This window comes from Hyla sarda, chromosome 4 (genome assembly GCF_029499605.1).
Source record: "Hyla sarda isolate aHylSar1 chromosome 4, aHylSar1.hap1, whole genome shotgun sequence".
NCBI lineage: Eukaryota > Metazoa > Chordata > Amphibia > Anura > Hylidae > Hyla > Hyla sarda.
This window is the reverse complement of record NC_079192.1, coordinates 43,682,864-43,700,417: the sequence shown is the minus strand read 5'-3', so window position 1 is coordinate 43,700,417 and position 17,554 is coordinate 43,682,864. Positions and strand designations below refer to the sequence as shown.

At 46.6% G+C, this 17,554-nt stretch overlaps 1 protein-coding gene across 2 annotated transcripts in view; it reads left to right on the top strand.

The window, feature by feature from the left end:
* Window positions 1-17,554, top strand: part of PIN1 (peptidylprolyl cis/trans isomerase, NIMA-interacting 1) — a 40,015-nt gene that overhangs the window by 3,487 nt on the left and 18,974 nt on the right. For both annotated transcript variants that reach the window (XM_056570660.1, XM_056570661.1), the window contains exon 2: window positions 12,520-12,720. In XM_056570660.1, the coding sequence (XP_056426635.1) occupies window positions 12,520-12,720 (201 nt within the window). The remainder of the gene's footprint in view (window positions 1-12,519; window positions 12,721-17,554) is intronic.

Genomic DNA, 17,554 nt, shown 5'->3' with positions numbered 1-17,554 from the left:
CCCTTACAAAAATTCCTCTTCCCCCCCCCCCCCCCCCCCCTCAACAACCCTTTCCTAAACTGGTCCCTCACCCCTGCAGTGAGACTCTGGCTTATAGGTTAACCCTTCAGATGCTTTCCCCTTTCTCTTACTCCTTGCTTATGGCCGGTTCACACTACATTTGTAGTGTGCAGTTGCCGAATCCGGTTGAGGGGGGAGCGAAATCCGGGCACTTCCGTATCCCAGCCGCATCCGGCCCGAACCCCATTCATTTCAATGAGCCGACCAGAGTCAAACGCTGACTCTGGTGGGCTCATTTTTTGCCCCGTATCTAAAAAAATGACCCGACCGGAGTCAGTGTTTGAATCCAGTCAGCTCAATGAAATTAATGGGGTTTGGGTCGGATGCGGCTGGGATACGGGAGCGGCTGGTTTTCACTCCAAACGTAGTGTGAACCCACCTTTACTCTTCTCCATGCGGTCCCCACTTCCTCCCATTAAGGCCATGTTCACACAGTGGTAAAATGTTCAGAATGTCTGCCTGGAATACTTGGGTGGACATTCCGCGCATTTGAATAATCTGGCGGGCTCTAGGACCTCTCGGGGGGGGGGGGGGAAAAAGGCGCCGTCTCATAGATGACAATGCATAAAATGTTTTGATATGTCTTTGAGGCCTTAGGTTATGCTTACACGGCGGAATTTTACCAATTCCGTTCAGCAGAGGTTTCTCAGAACAGGGAGTTTTGCCAAAATTCAAGCCCCATTGACTTTAGGGATGTAAGAAAAAATCGATTCCCGCGATTATCGCGATTTTTCACTTGCCGATACTGAATCAATTCAAAAATATTTTGAATCGATTCAGTATCGGCAAGTGAAAAATCACTTTAGTGATGTGGAATTTGTATCTCCTGATGCACAGAAAGCATGTCCCGGGCATCAGGAGATACAAGTTCCACATTTTGTCAGCCAGATCTGACACGGTGGCGGCACTCTGGGTGTATGGAGCGGGCTCCGACTCGTGCCCGCTCCATACTCTGCGACCCCCGGCTGATTTCAGTATCCGGGGGCCGCTGATGCTTCACCGCCGCTAGTATCCAGCATGCGGTGCTCTGCAGTGTGTATGGAGCGGGCTCCCGACTCGTGCCCGCTCCATACTCTGCAGCCCCCGGCTGTTCTTAGTAGCCGGGGGCCGCCGCTAATAGCCAGCATGCGGCGATCGCTGCGGCTGGCTATTAACCCTTTAGATCGCCGCTGTCAAAGCTGACAGCGGCGTCTAAAGGGAGATGTGTATGCTCTCCGTGGCTCTGTCATTGATAGATCCTGGCTGGACCAGGCTCTATCAATGGTTCACAGATCAGTGGAGTTCAATAGAACTCTATTCATCTGTCTGAGGAATCTAATGATTCCTAAAAGACTAACAAAGTGTAAAAAAAAAAAAAAAAAATGTTTTTTAAACAGATTTGGGATATATCGCGATGTATCGTCACCTAGACGGTATCGCGATATATCGGGATATATCGAATCGCCACACTGGTATCGCGATTCGAATCGAATCGCCAAATTCTTGCCGATTCACACCCCTAATTGACTTCAGTGGGATTCCACCTCAGAATTCTGCAAAATGTAAGACTGGTCTTATATTTTTGCAGAAAGCAGAAATTCCGCTGTCTGAAATGGGACTGGGGAATCCCATTGTAATCAATGTGCAGTGCATTTCGGGCGGAATCCTTCCATAGATTTCTACACGTAATTTCTGCTGTGTGTGGGGGGGGGGAGGAATAATCTGTTATGTGGAACCCTGTTTTAGTGACATCTGTAAAGCCAAGAGAATACCTGTCTCTTTAAAGGGGTACTCCGGCCCTAAAACATCCTATCCAAAGGATAGGGGATATGATGTCTGACCGCGGGGGTCCAGCCACTGGAGACCCCCGCAATCTTGCGTTCGGCACCCACCTCTTTGAGCTGCCAGCTCACAAACTGCCAGGTGCCGACCACGGGGCCGGAGTATCGTGACGTCACCCCCCGCTATGCAAGTCTATGGGACTTGCATAGCGGGGGTGGGGGGACGTTACGATAGACTTGCATAGCGGGGGGGGGGGGTGTTACGATTCACCGGCCCCGTGGTCGGCAGCCGGCAGTTTGTGAGCTGGCAGCGCAGCGTGCAGCTCAAAGAGGTGGGTGCAGAACGGCTCTTGTCTTGAGTATCTTGGCTGTTTGTTTGTTTTTTTCCCCCTAGCTCTTCTGCTCTTACGGTATGTTCACACGTCAGAATTTCTGCATAAAGGGGAAAGACTGACACAAAAATTCTCAAAGTGTAAAAAAAAAAGTTTAGAAACGCACACTAACCCCTTCCTTATTAAAAGTTAAAATCACCCCCGTTTTTCCTAAATTTCATGTAAAAAAAATAAACATAATAAAAATAAACATGTGGTATCACCGCGTGCATAAATGTCCGAACTATAAAAATATATTGTTAAATAAACCGCATTGGTCAATGGCGTACATGCAAAAAAAATTCCAAAGTCCAAAATTGTGTATTTTTGGTCATTTTTTTATACCATAAAAAAATTAATAAAAAGCGATCAATAAGTCCGATCAAAACTAAAATGGTACCGCTAAAAACTTCTGATCATGGCCCAAAATATGAGCCCTAATACTGCCCCATAAGCAGAGAAAATAAAAGTTATAGTGGGTCAGAAGATGCCAATTTTAAATGTATACATTTTTCTGCATGTAGCTCTGATTTTTTTTTTTTTCAGAAGTACGACAAAATCATACCTATATAAGTAGGGTATCAATTTAAAGGGTACCTTTTCATCAAAAAAATCTTTTGATATATTATAGATTAATGTATGCAGAATAACTTTCCAATAGCATGTTATTAAAAAATATGCTTCTTTCTATTTAATTTTCCACTTTGAAATAATGACCACTAGGGGTCTCCCTACCAGTCCTTTTTTTTTTTATAGATTTCAGACTCATGCAGGAGTCCTAAATCTCAGACTGCACCCGGAACACAAACATACTAACCACTGTTCACTGCCAGGGAGCAGTGTTGAGCTTGTCTGTGTCCCGGATGCAGTCTGAGATTTAGGACTCCTACATGAGTCTGAAATCTATAAAAAAAAAAAAAAAAAAAAAAAAAAAAAAAAAAAAGTGGTCATTATTTCAAAGTGGAAAATTAAATAGAAATAAGCATATTTTTTAATAACATGCTATGTGAAAGTTATGCTGCATACATTAATCTATAATGTATCAAGTTTTTTTTAATGAAAGGTACCCTTTAACCGTATGGACCTACAGAATAAAGATAAGGTGTCATTTTTTACCGAAAATGCACTGCGTAGAAACAGAAGCCCCCAAAAGTTACAAAAATGGAATTTTTTCTTCCATTTTGTCACACAATTATATAATTATTATTATTATTATTATTATTATTATTATTTATTTTTTTCCTGTTTCGCCTTAGATTTTTGGGTAAAATGACTGATGTCGGACAAAGTAGAATTGGTTGGTGGGAGCTACCCTTTAACTTTTTTTTTTTTCTGGGATATTATAAAAATTGCAATTCTGTGGTTTGATATTTTGGTATATGTTACATTTACGTCATTTACCGTATGGGATACATAAAGTTATGTTTTACTCGTTTGTACAATTACGCACACAGCGATACTAAATGTTTATTTTTATTATGTTTACATGTTTTTATATGGGAAAAGGGGGGGTGATGTGAACTTTTAACATGGAATGCTCTGCGATCCATTGATAGAGCCTGGCTGGACTAGACTCTAGGGCTGGGCAGTATGACCAAATATGTGTATCACGTTATTTTTTTTTAACTTACGGCGGTTCCACGGTATATAACGGTATTTTCACCCCCCCCCCCAAAATCATGTGACCTGCCAGCGCTGTTCTGCCCCCCCCAATCATGTGACCCGCGCGCGGTGTTCGGCTTCCCCCCCCCCCCCCCCCCAATTAATCATCAGCCCAGCGGGGTACTACTCACATATGTCACCTTCAAGCACTGCCCTCCTCTTTGTTGGGGGCCGCCTGCAATGGAACTCGCTGTACGCCAGTGGTCTTCAACCTGCGGACCTCCGGCTGTTGCAAAACTACAACTCCCAGCATGTCCGGACAGCCAATGGCTGTCTGGGCATGCTGGGAGTTGTAGTTTTGCAACAGCTGGAGGTCCGCAGGTTTGAGACCACTGCTGTACGCTGTATCCCTATGCCCGGGCTGCAAAAGATAAAGAAAATAAACTGTAACTCACCTACGTCGGCCTTACGCTGGGGACTGGAACGTCGGACAGCCGTCAGCCTATCACCGGCCGCAGCGATGTCCCGCACCGGCCAATGATAGGCTGAGCCCACTGTCATGTAAGAAGCCGGCCAGAGCTCCTTACATGACAGTGGGCTCAGCCTATCACTGGCCGAGGCGGGACATCGCTGCAGCCGGTGATAGTCTGACGGCTGTCCGACGTTCCAGTCCCCAGCGTAAGGCCGACGTAGGCGAGTTACAGTTTATTTTCTTTATCTTTTGCAGCCCGGGCATAGGGATACAGCGTACAGCAGTGGTCTCAAACCTGCGGACCTCCAGCTGTTGCAAAACTACAACTCCCAGCATGGCTGTGAGTTGTAGTTTTGCAACATCTGGAGTTCTGCAGGTTGGAGACCACTGTCGTACAGTATAGAGTTCCAGCGCCCAGCGGCCCCCAACAAAGAGGAGGGCAGTGCTTGCGGGTGACATGTGAGTAATACCCTGCTGGGCTGATCATTAATTGGGGGGGGCGCAGAACAATGCTGGCGGGTAACATAGGATTAGTTCCCCGATGTGGGGGACAGCGCAGCCCTGGGCTGATAATACATTCCCGAGGGGGAGGGGCCAAACCGGTATAGCGGTATTGGGGAAAATTCATATCGTGCAGCCAAAAAAAAAATTAGGTATGAACCGGTATACCGCCCAGCCCTACTAGGCTCTATCAATGACAGAGCCACAGACACCAGGGAAGGAGAGGTAAGCCCTCCGGCTACCTCTATAGTGGATGCCCCCCCCCCCCCCGCGCGATCACGCTGCGGGGGGGGGGGGGGGGGCCCCATCCACCCCCACTAGCCCACCAGGGAGCATTCACATGTCCCTTTAGATGCCGCTGTCAGCTTTGACAGTTATTGGCTGCTTTATGTATGATGCCCTCTGTTATTTTTGCTGTTCTAATGTTCTACTGTTCTTGTCTACAATTTCACTTGGTCTTATTTCCCCGCTCCTGCTTCCCATGTCTCTACAAAGCGGTTGCATGTCATGCTCCCATCTGCATACCCCTCCTGTCCCTTTATATGCCTAGCCCAGTCTTGTTAAAATTACCTGATGAGGTGGAGGTCAGGTGCTTTGCAATTTCTTAGGCTGCATTCACATCATGATTTCCCCATCTGACTTGAGAAAACGATTTTTATAGCCTAAAATCGTATGAAATCGTATATAAAGTCGGATCCATTGACCTCCATTTAAAAATCTGATCCATTACACACATCCGATTTGATCCGCATCCGATTTCACACAATTTTTGTTCGGGTCTAAAATCGGGGTGGACCACGATTTCAGTCCTGAACAAAAATTGTGTGAAATCGGATGCGGATCAAATCGGATGTGTGTAATGGATCCGATTTTTTTTTATTGAGGTCAATGGATCCGACTTTATATACGATTTCATACTATTTTAAGCTATAAAAATCGTTTTCTCAAGTCGGATGGGGAAATCGGGATGTGAATGCAGCCTTAGTGTTTTCTGTGCCTGTATGGAATCCCGTCCTGTTGAGCCTGCCTTGTAGGGGTTCCTGGATGGGAGTTCTGGCTGCCCACATGCCTGAAAAAGAGTCCCTTACCCAAATCACGATTGTCCGTGTACTATTCTGGGGATCGGTCTGTCCAGGGGTTTCTGTATTCTTGTAAATGTTCTCCTTATGATTGGCTATGTTGATTTTGGTGTTTTTTGCTTTCCCCCCACGGTTCTCCAATGCAACATGGCCCACTTCTTTATTAGTCACCACGACTTTGACTGTCCTCCCTGCTGGCTCCTCCCCTCTTTTCATGCACATTCTGCCTCCTCCTAAGCGTTTTTTTGTCTGTTTAATCCACATGTGTAAGATTGTGACATGGAATGTTAAGGGCCTCTGCTCTCCGCAAAAGTGCATGACAATTCTGCATTCCCTGAAACAACTGCATCCAGACATAGTTCTCCTCTAGGAGACTCCTCACGGAGCAGGATTTTCAGAGAATGTAGAAGCTATGGGTGGGCAAGGTGTTGGGCAGCTCAGTGGTAGAAGGCACATCTGGAGTTTTAACGTTGATTAATAAATCCTTCCCTCATCACATATTCTCACATTAAAGGGATGATGAAGGGTGTTTCTCCCATTAACAACTGATTCATAACGGCACCACATTTATAATGTTTATGCTCCTAATGGTGATAATTCTTCCTACTTTCAATCTCTAGCAGACAAGGTTAATGGCTCTAGTGGACTGCTCACCATCCTGGGTGGGGACTTGAACACAGTGGTTGATCAGCTAGTGGACCATAGGCAACCTGTCCTTACATCGATGTCCTCACTATCAAGTGATAAAGTCCCCCCCCCCCCCCTTTTTTTGACACAGACAGGGCTAATGACTCTTGGCGTCATCTGCACCCTGACTGTCGTATTGTTTCCTGGTTAGTCCTGTACGACAGGATGTTCTCGTTTGAAAGCGGTGGACATTCAGGATCTGATCATTTTGGACCATGCGCCGGTGGCTCTGGAGCTCCCCTCATCATACCCCAAGGGTTCTGATTTCTTATGGTGGTTTCGGTCTTATCTAATGAAAGATGAATCCTTCCTGAGTCTTTTTAAGGGGGGTTGTGGCTGGAATTCCAGACGGACAATGTATGTCATGTAGATACACCCCCCCCCCCCCCCTTAGAGGTAAGATAATGTCCTATATTAACACGGTCAAACGAAAAACCATGGAAGGCCATACCAGGGCGAGCGCAGCTTTAGCAGAGGTATACTCCCATTTCCTAGAGTCCCCCACCACCGATCATAAACTCAAATTTCATGAAGCGAAGTCATCATATGAACTATGGTTAGATAGGAAGGAGAGGATCTATCGGTCCCACTTTGAGGCAGATTTATTTAGGCAGGGCAATAAGGCGGGACATTTACTTGCGCGGATAGCGAAAGTCTCACACGCCTGCACATGTCCTAGCATTGCGTGTCCCTATGGGAAACATAGTACACAACCCGCACTCCATTAATGGTGTATTAAGCTCCTACTATGCTGCTTTGTACTCTTCTCCCCCCGCACGAATTGATGAGGGAGTGTGGTTTTTAAATGGGGCTACCCTTGCCATCCCTATCTGATGAGCAGCGTCAGGACCTTAATGCAGATGTGACGCCGGAAGAGGTAGCGAGTGTGATACATTCCCTGGCAAACGGAAAGGCTTTGGGTCCTGATGGCTATCCTAGCTAGTTCTATATACCCCTAGTGGATCAGGTGGTAACCCCCCTTAACAACATATTTTGTCGAAATATTAAGCACAGGTGTACTATCGCCAGCTGCCAAATTGGCTTACATAAAAGTTATCACCATACTGGTCATCTCTCTGATCAACCAGGATGTGAAGTTACTAGAAGGGATGTGGAATTCCTATCGCCAGACGCCCGGGACAAGCAGTTTTGGGCGCCGGGCAGGTGAATTAGCTTCGAGCAAGCAGGGCCGGACCTGACAAGCGCGGTGAAGATCTGCAGTCTGTATGGAGCGGTCTGCCGACTCCTGCCCGCTCCATACTCTGCAGCCCCCAGCTATAAAAACCTGTGTCCTTCGAAGCAGAGCAGGGGAGATGAGAAGCTGTGTATTGGTCTTCTCTCACCTGCTCTGCGGAGATGAGGGGGCGTGGCTTCTTGCTCCCCGTGCAGACCTGCGTCCTCTGCCTTCACTCCCCCCAGCTGTAGCTTTGGAGAGCTGAGGGGAGGTGGCACGTCTGCACGGGGAGATGCATGTGACGCTCACAGGGGAGTATGGAGCGGGCTCCGGATTCCTGCCCGCTCCATACTCTGCAGCCCCCGGCTGTTCTCAATAGCCGGGGGGCGCCGCTAATAGCCAGCATGCCACGGCTGGCTATTAACCCTTTAGATCGCCGCTGTGAAAGCTGACAGCGGCGTCTAAAGGGAGAAGTGAATGCTCCCTGGTGGGCTAGTGGGGGGGGGGGGGGATCGCCCCCCCCCCCCGCAGCGCGATCGCGGGGGGAGATCCACTATAGAGGTAGCCGGAGGTACCTCTGCTTCCTCCTGTCATTGATAGATCCTGGCTGGACCAGGCTCTATCAATGGATCACAGAGCACACAGATTAAGAGTTCAATAGATCTCTATTCATCTGTCTGAGGAATCTAATGATTCCTCGTATAAGTCTAATAAAGTGTTTAAAAAAAAAATAAAAAATTGTAGTAATTTTAATAAAAGTTTGAAAGACGCACATTAACCCAGTGGTCTTCAAACTGTGGCCCTCCAGATGTTACAAAACTACAATTCCCAGCATGCCAGGACAGCCGTTGGCTGTCCGGGCATGCTGGGAGTTGTAGTTTTGCAACATCTGGAGGGCCACAGTTTGAAGACCACTGCATTAAAGGAGAACTACGGGATTGAAAAATGTATCCCCTATCTTAAGGATAGGGGATAAGTTTCAGATCGCGGTAGGTCCGACCGCTGGGCCCCCCCCGTGTTCTCCCGTACGGGGTCCCAGCTCTCTGGTTAGAGAGGGCGTGTTTACCACCGCACGAAGCAGCGGCCAACACGCCCCCTCCATACACTGCTATGGGAGAGTGTCGGAAATTGCCGAAGGCAGCGCTTCGGCTCTCCCATAGCAGTAAATGGAGGGCGCGTTTCAGCCGCCACCTCGTGCGGTGGTCGACACGCGCTCTCTATGCAGAGAGCCGGGGCCCCATACGGGAGATCGTGGGGGGGCCCCAGCGGTCGGACCCCCGCGATCTGAAACTTATCCCCTATCCTTAGGATAGGGGATAAAATGTTCAATCCCGTAGTTCTCCTTTAACCCCTTCCATGTTAAAAGTTCAAATCACTCCCTTTTCCTATATAAAAACATGTAAACATATTTGGTATAGCTTCGTGCATAATTGTACAACCTATTAAAATATCACATTATGTATCCCGTACGGTAAATGTAAAAAAAATACCAAACCACAGATTTGCAATTTTTATAATATCTCAGAAAAAAAAAGTTAAAAAGCGATTAAAAAGTCAGATCAATACCAAAATGTTAACGATACAAAAAACAGATTATGGCGCAAAAAATGAGCCCTCATACAGCCTGTTGTGTGGAAAAAAAATAAAGCTACAGGGGTAAAAAAAATTAGAAAAAGTCCAGAATTAGTAAAACATGACGTAAACGATACAAATCTGGTATTGCTGTAATCAGGCGGCCTAAAGTATAAAAGTAACATGTTATCTCAACCACAAGGTAAATGGCGCAGAAAAGAAAAACCACCAAATCTGCAAAATTATCTTTTACTATTTCAATTTCACTTCCCTAAAAAAAAAAAATATATATATATATATATATATATATATATATATATATATATATATATATATATATATATATATATTTTTTTTTTTTTTTTTTTGGTTCAGAGAATGTTATTGAAAAATTAAAAGGTATCCTTATAGTAGGTAGTTATGGCTATTAAAGGGCGAGGAGGAAAAAAAATCAAAGCGTAAAAGCGAAAATTGGCCCGGACAAGTGGATCGTCATGAGGGACAAGTAGATTTTGATCCGTTTTAGTCCCGTGGACAAGTAGTTTTTTATAAAATTTCCACACCCCTGTTTCTAAGATTTTAGCTGATCGCCTGGCCGGATCTTTACCCTCCCTTGTAGGTCATCACAGGTGGGTTTCGTGAAGACCCGCTCAGCAGTCACAAATATTAGGAAGATACTGGGAGTGATGGATAGTGGTCGGGGCCAGTCCTGGACAGTCACCCAACCTGCTTTGCTCACCCTGGATGCCGTAAAGGCTTTTGACGATAGGGACTGGCTGAGACTGGTCTTGTCCAAATTTGGGACAACGGGACAGTTTAGCTCCTTCATAGATGGCCTTTATGATATGTCTGGTATCCTATCCACCTCACTTACGCTAGCGAAGGGCATGCACCAGGGTTGCCCTTTTGTCACCCTTATTATTCGATCTGGCGATTGAGCCGTTGGCCTGTTATTTGATCTCTTCAGATGTCTACAAGGGTATAGCTGTTGACACTCAGGAGGTCAAATTATCCATGTTTGCAAATGATGTGCTTCTTTATCCAGCTGTTCCTAACATTCTTACCTTTTTATCCTATGTGGGGAGTTTAACAGGTTATAGAGTTAATGCAACCACGATTATGCTGTTGCCACTAGGTGCGACTTCTCCTGGGTGGCTTTTTGATGTGAAGGAGTTAGGGGTGCAAGTTGCCTCTTCTTTTATAACTTGGGCATATGCATAGGGAGAACTCCTGATATGCTTTACTCCCTCAATTATACACCGATCTTCTGACGAATATTGGCTGAAGTGAAGCGCTGTGAGAACTTACCACTGTCTTTTCTGGGTAGATGCCATCTTGTCAAAATTACTAGCCTCCCTCGGTTACTATATCCTTTACAAACGCTCCCACTCCTACTCCAACACTCTGATGTTAGACGCCTCAACACTGCTTTTCAACACTTTCTGTGGCAAGGCAAGTGCCCGCGCATAGCTCTGCAGAAACTCATGCTTAGTAAAGCAGAGGGGGAGTAAATGTCAGGGGTTATAATATGGCATGTATATTTCGCCACCCACTTGATTGGCTACATGACTCCAATTATTTCTCCAACCTAGAGGTAGAGAAAGCCTTGGCTGCCCCTTAGTCTTTGCCGGCCTGGCTCCACATGTCCTTTGCTAAACTTCCTTCGGAGGTCAAAGGGTCTGCGCTCCTACGTGATACAATTGTAGCTTGGAAGGAGGTGAGGAAGGTCTTTTATCCAAAGGAATGCCTTTACTCGACCACCCAGAACTCCCACAGGGTAGATCCTCTTCATGGCTGTGACTATGGGTTTCTAAAGGGGTTCAGACAGTGGGGCAACTGATTCCTAGTGATGACCGTAGATGGCTCACAGCGTGAGAAATGATCCGCACGTTTGATCTTCCCCCCCCCCAACCCCATTTTGTAGCAAGTCATAGGTAGTGAACTACAGAGGCAATCAATATCAGACCTATACGCAGTTTTCGCAATCGTTTCCTAAGGCTTTACCCCAAGTATGTTTCATGCATGGGAGCGGTGGACTGGGGACTCTGAAATCATGGACATAAATCTCTGTGAGTGGACAGCTGTGCAAAAGAATGTTATCAATGAGTGGAGGGAGACTTATTTCAAGGTAGCCCATACAGCCTTATATGGCTTTAACATCTTGCCCTCTCCTTCCTTCCCGGATAGGATAGTCCACTGCCCCAAATGCAAGGCACCCCTTACTAATATGGATCATGGAGTCTGGGAGTGCCCCTACGCAGCTGAATACTGGCACCTCATACAGTTGTACATATGGGACCATCGGAGGGTGCGAGTCCTTTTTACACCATAATCACTTATTTCACCAGTTACGTCCACCGGAGGGAGGAGGGGGAGTGGAGAATCCTGCGGTTTCTTCACATAATCCTTTTAGTAACACGACGTTGCCTTTTCGCCAAGTGGTTGGACCCTGTCACTCCAGATTTGCCACTGCTGATAGCCCAACTAAAGTCCTTTTTAGAGATTGACCGATTGGATGCTGAGAGACACTGACACAAAAACGTTTTTTCCAGAAATGGAAATCCTTTGTTACATTAGGGTTAAAGGTTGAACTTGATGGACTCTGGTCTTTTTTCAACCCTATGAACTAGGTTACTCACTTTGACTCTCAGGGGATCGCTGCGATTGTACAACCATTTAGATACACCTCTTGGTATGGTGTGGAATCTCTGAGGTTCCCTAGGGGTTTTGAGGTTACCGAATATTTAATATAGTCTGCGTATTTTCACTTGAATACGGTGATTCGTTTTTCCTTTAGATCCCCTGGGAGTCAGAGGAGCAATGGCTGAGGCTGACTGCGGCTGTCTGTGTGAGGGGCCGCGATTGGTACTAACTTGTATTGTTCGGGACCTAGGAGGCAAACTTATGTTTCCTTCCTGAGATGTACTTACCTTTTTCCGAATGACCACATTGTGGCGAGGACATTTACTGCTACGAATACAGTCTCTTGTTCTTCAGGGGCGATAAGTGATGGCTCCGTTTTGATGGGGGGGGGGGGGGGGGGGTAGGATTATTTTATTGAATTCCTTAACTGCTATGGATAGAGATGTCTCTTGCACTTTATACATAGTCGTGGTTTTTACTTTTGTCCTTACGGATCTTGCACTTTTCGGTTTTCTGTTTAGTGAAAAAAATCTTTAATAAAAATATATTTAAAAAAAAATGAAGAATCCATTTAATTAGCTTTTTCTTTACCTTATAGGACGTGTGTATTACTTCAACCACATGACTAATGCTAGCCAGTGGGAGCGGCCCTCGGGAAGTGGGAAAAATGGGCAAGGTGAACCGGCAAAGGTACGATGCTCTCACCTCCTGGTGAAACATAACCAGTCCAGGCGTCCGTCATCGTGGAGGCAGGACAAAATTACACGCACCAAAGATGAGGCTCTGGAGCTCATTAATGGTAGGTAAGCGCTGGAAACAGAGGTGACCGTATGTGCCTTATTGACACCTGCAAAGGCTCCTGCATTCTTTTAGTTTGGTCTCATGTATTTAAAGCAGTGTGTCCCGACCAGGGAGCCTCCAGCTGTTGCATAACTACAACTCCCAGCCTGCCTGGACAGCCGTTGTCTGTCCGGGGATGCTGGGAGTTGAAATTTTGCAACAGCTGACGGCACCCGGTTTGGAAAACGCTGGTTTAGAGGGTACCTGTAAAGTTGAACTCCTGCTTTATTCTCTAGATTAGGCATGAAGAGATGCAGTCCATGGTGAGCCATTAGTGCCAAGTGAGTTTCGTCCTATTAATTAGAAATGGGCTTGTGCATGGAACTCGCTGGCTGTCCTACAGTTGCCTTGGCAACTCTACAATCCATCGTGGTTAGGAAAAATGCTTCAAGAGTACCTGCCACCAAGTAAAGAGGGATTATGTTCTTCTTGTCTGTTCCCCTCTTCATCCTGAGTTCCCCCGCACTTTTTTCTTTTTTAATTTCACCCATTATTTCTTGAGTTACAAGAATCCGGCATAAGTCCGAGGGCTATGCTGGGCCAGCTTAATGCTACAGAAAAGAGACCCCTAGTGGCCACTTTTTCAAAGGTGAAAAACTGATGGAAAGAGATTTTATTTTTTATTTTTTTAAATGAAGATATATGGCAAATAGGGGTAACATTATACAGTGGTCCCTCAACATACGATGGTAATTTGTTCCAAATGAGCCATCGTTTGTCGAATCCATCGTATGTTGAGGGATTTGTGCAATGTAAAGTATTGGAAGCTGTACTCACCTGTCCCCGCCGCTCCGGACTGCGTCCCGCCGCTCCCGATGGTGACCCCGGGCCTCCGCTGGGCTCTCCTGGTCTTCTCCGGTCCTCTGCTGGGCTCTCCTGGTCTTCTCCGGTCCTCTGCTGTCTTCCGCAAAGCTTTACTGGGCCTGCGTAGCGACGTCATTACGCCGCTGCCTATGCCGTTCCTATTGGATGACGGGACTGCGTGCGCAACAGCGTATTGACGTCATCGGAGAGGGCCGAGAAGACACCGGAGGACCAGCGCTGGACCCGAAGGGCACCCTGGAGCATCGTGGAGGGGTAAGTAATACTCACCGCACCACACGGGGAACATTAAGCTGCTATCCGGCAGCAACTTAAGCATTTTGCGCTGCCGGATAACACTTAATGAGATGGCCCCGTCATAAAAAAACATTGTATGTCGATGCTGACATCAACATGTGAAGGCCTCTGAGAGGCCATTGTATGTCTATTTGATCATATGTCGGGGCCATCGCATGTCCGGGGGGGGTCACTGTATAAGGAGTAACATAGCAAAAGTTTTACTTGATGACAAGTGCTCTTTAAGAAGAGGTGTTTACACCTGATTAAACACACCTCATAAATTTACTATTAATTATATACTCCTCCTTGGCTAAAAATACTCCTTTTAGGCCGGGTTCACATGGCAGAATTTCTGCACAGAATTCTGCATGAAAATTCTTTATGAATTTATAGCCAATACACTTCAATGGGATTCCTGCAGCAGAAATACTGCAGCAGAAATACTGTTGTGTGAATAAGATGGCAGAATCCCATTTGAAGTGTATTGGCTTTAAATTCATGCAGAATTCTGCCTTAAAGGAAACAAATCATGAGATTTCAGCATATATGATGTGTGGCAACACTATACATATGTGTATATACATACAGCCAGGCATGCTTGGCATTGTAGTTTTGCATTGTGCAGTAGGCACTAAGACTGAGCAGTGAATGAAGTAAATATTAATTGGCCGGGCCGAGCGCTGAACAGCACTGACATCACTGTGCCCGAGGCCAGGATCATAGCTCCGCCCATGCCCCAGATTGCTCATTTGCATATTCACTCAGATATTTCCGCGACGGATCCGGACACGCAAGGTATTTTAATCAGCGTCACCCGCACTACCAACCAGTACTGCTGGTTAGTGCGGGTGAATGTAGTGACAGATTTCCTTTAAATCATAAATTCTCACCATCCTGCTGAGTGTTTAGCCTCTGACTGGATTGGCAAGTAGGAAGCAATGACTAGTAAAATGCAAAAACTGCAAGTGAAATCCTATCAGAACTGTAGGATCCCTCACCGATCATAGCACAGCATAGCCACCCCTCATGTGTGTGATAGCTGGGGTCCTGTATAAGTAATATGTCAGCAATGAATGGGATCACTTTGTAAGAAACAATAGAGAGCTAGCAGTGGAAGGAAAAGTGTATTTATATAGTCTTCATAACATATTTATCCTTAGAGATCCTGTCATTTAAATGTTGTATTTGTGTGTGTGTGTAATATAATATAATATAACAAAACATAACCATATTTTTATTTTTACACACACGTCCCTCAACATACGATGGTATGTCCGGGCAGTATATCTGCACACATTCACTTATTTATTTATTTTTTGTCTCACTGTGTCACTTTTTGCGTGTTGTGTGTTCACAGGATTTGTCAGGATGCAGTAGCCCTTCTGGGTGTCCCTCCTGGCATTCTAGGGGAGGTGTGTGTGGCCATTAGGTTCCACACCTCCCTGCAAACACCCCGGGTACTCCTGCTTTGGCAGGGTACCTACCGTTATCGGCTCTGCGGCCAAATACCTTGGCTAACGCCAGGGGGATACCGGGAGCATTTGTGGTCCCCTAGTAGCTTCGGCGGAAAGGGACATCAAACCTGGAACCTCGCAGGTACCTTTTGTTCCGGAGGCGAAGGGTAAGGTTTGTTGGGGGGCCTCTCTCCTATTGGAGAACGGCTTGCGATAGACCGCATCCTTTGTGCACCTTTTTTTTTTTAGTGTAACACGTTTGCACTTTTTCTTGCACTTTGGGTGATTCGAGAGCACGTATCTATCTATATATCATTGCCATCTGTTATCTATGGTAAAATCTGATGACAGGTTCTCTTTAAGTAGAGGATTAACCCCTAATGCATGGAACTATGGTGTGGGACGATCAACAGCTGCGTTCACTAGCCAGTGTGGGAGGCAGATCCAGCCCTGTCAGTTTAATCCCCATAGATTCCGTGTTCAGAATGTAATTGGAGATTGGCAATTTAATACATGAATACATATATATATAGGGATACCCTGACAACCTTTTTTATTTTATTTTTTTAAATCAACTGGTGCCAGAAAGTTAGACTTGTAAATGACTTCTATAAAAAAAAATCTTTAGCCTTCCAGTACTCTTTAGCAGCTGTATGCTACAGAGGAAATTCTTTTCTTTTTGAATTTCTTTTTTTTGTCTTGTCCACAGTGCTCTCTGCTGATACCTCTGTCTGTGTCAGGAACTGTCCAGAGCAGCACAGGTTTTCAATGGGGATTTTCTCCTGCTCTGGACAGTTCCTGATGCGGGCATCAGGTGTCAGCAGAGAGCACTGTGGTCAAGACAAAAAAGAAATTCAAAAAGTAAAGAATTTCCTCTGTAGCATACAGTACTGGATGGATTAAGATTTTTTTAACAGAAGTCATGTACAAATCTGTTTACCGTATATACTCGAGTATAAGCCGACCCGAGTATAAGCCGAGACCCCTAATTTCAACCCAAAATCCCAGGAAAAGTTATTGACTCGAGTATAAGCCTAGGGTGGGAAATACCTCATCCCCCCCCCCTGTCATCATCCAGACCAGTCATTAACATCCTCATCATCCCCTTGTCATCATCCCACACATCCCCTTATCATCCCACACATCCCCCCTTCATCATCCCCTTGTAATCATCCCACACCCCCCCCCCTCATCATCCCCACCCCCCTTCATCATCCCCCCCCCCCCCCCCCCCCTTCATCATCCTCTTCTCATCATTCGCCCTCAGTGGTCTTCAACCTGCGGACCTCCAGAGGTTTCAAAACTACAACTCCCAGCAAGCCCGGGCAGCCATCGGCTGTCCGGGCTTGCTGGGAGTTGTAGTTTTGAAACCTCCGGAGGTCCGCAGGTTGAAGACCACTGCGGCCTTCAACATCATCCAGCCCCCTCTCACCCCCTTTAGTTCTGAGTACTCACCTCCGCTCGGCGCTGGTCCGGTCCTGCAGGGCTGTCCGGTAAGGAGGTGGTCCGGTGAGGAGGTGGTCCGGGCTGCTATCTTCACCGGGGGCGCCTCTTCTCCGCGCTTCCGGCCCGGAATAGAGCCGTTGCCTTGACAACGACGCATCTGCGTCGTTGTCAAGGCAACGTGACTATTCTGAGGCCGGGCCCGAAGCGCTTAGAAGAGGCCTCCCCGGTGAAGATAGCAGCCCGGACCACCTCCTCACCGGACCACCTCCTTACCGGACAGCCCTGCAGGACCGGACCAGCGCCGAGCGGAGGTGAGTACTCAGAACTAAAGGGGGTGAGAGGGGGCTGGATGATGTTGAAGGCCGCAGTGGTCTTCAACCTGCGGACCTCCGGAGGTTTCAAAACTACAACTCCCAGCAAGCCCGGACAGCCGATGGCTGCCCTGGCTTGCTGGGAGTTGTAGTTTTGAAACCTCTGGAAGTCCGCAGGTTGAAGACCACTGCGGGTGGGGGAGTTCACTCGAGTATAAGCCGAGGGGGGTGTTTTCAGCACGAAAAATCGTGCTGAAAAACTCGGCTTATACTCGAGTATATACGGTAACTTTCTGACACCAGTTGAGTTTTCCACCGGAGTACCCATTACCCAGCACGTGGGATTTAATACTTTCGACATTGTGAGCTACATTGATCATGTCATCTAAAGGGATAATGACGGGTAGCTGCCGGATCGCAGCTCTCAATCATTGGCAGGGAATGTCCAGCTACTGATAGTAACAGAAGAATACAGCAGCAC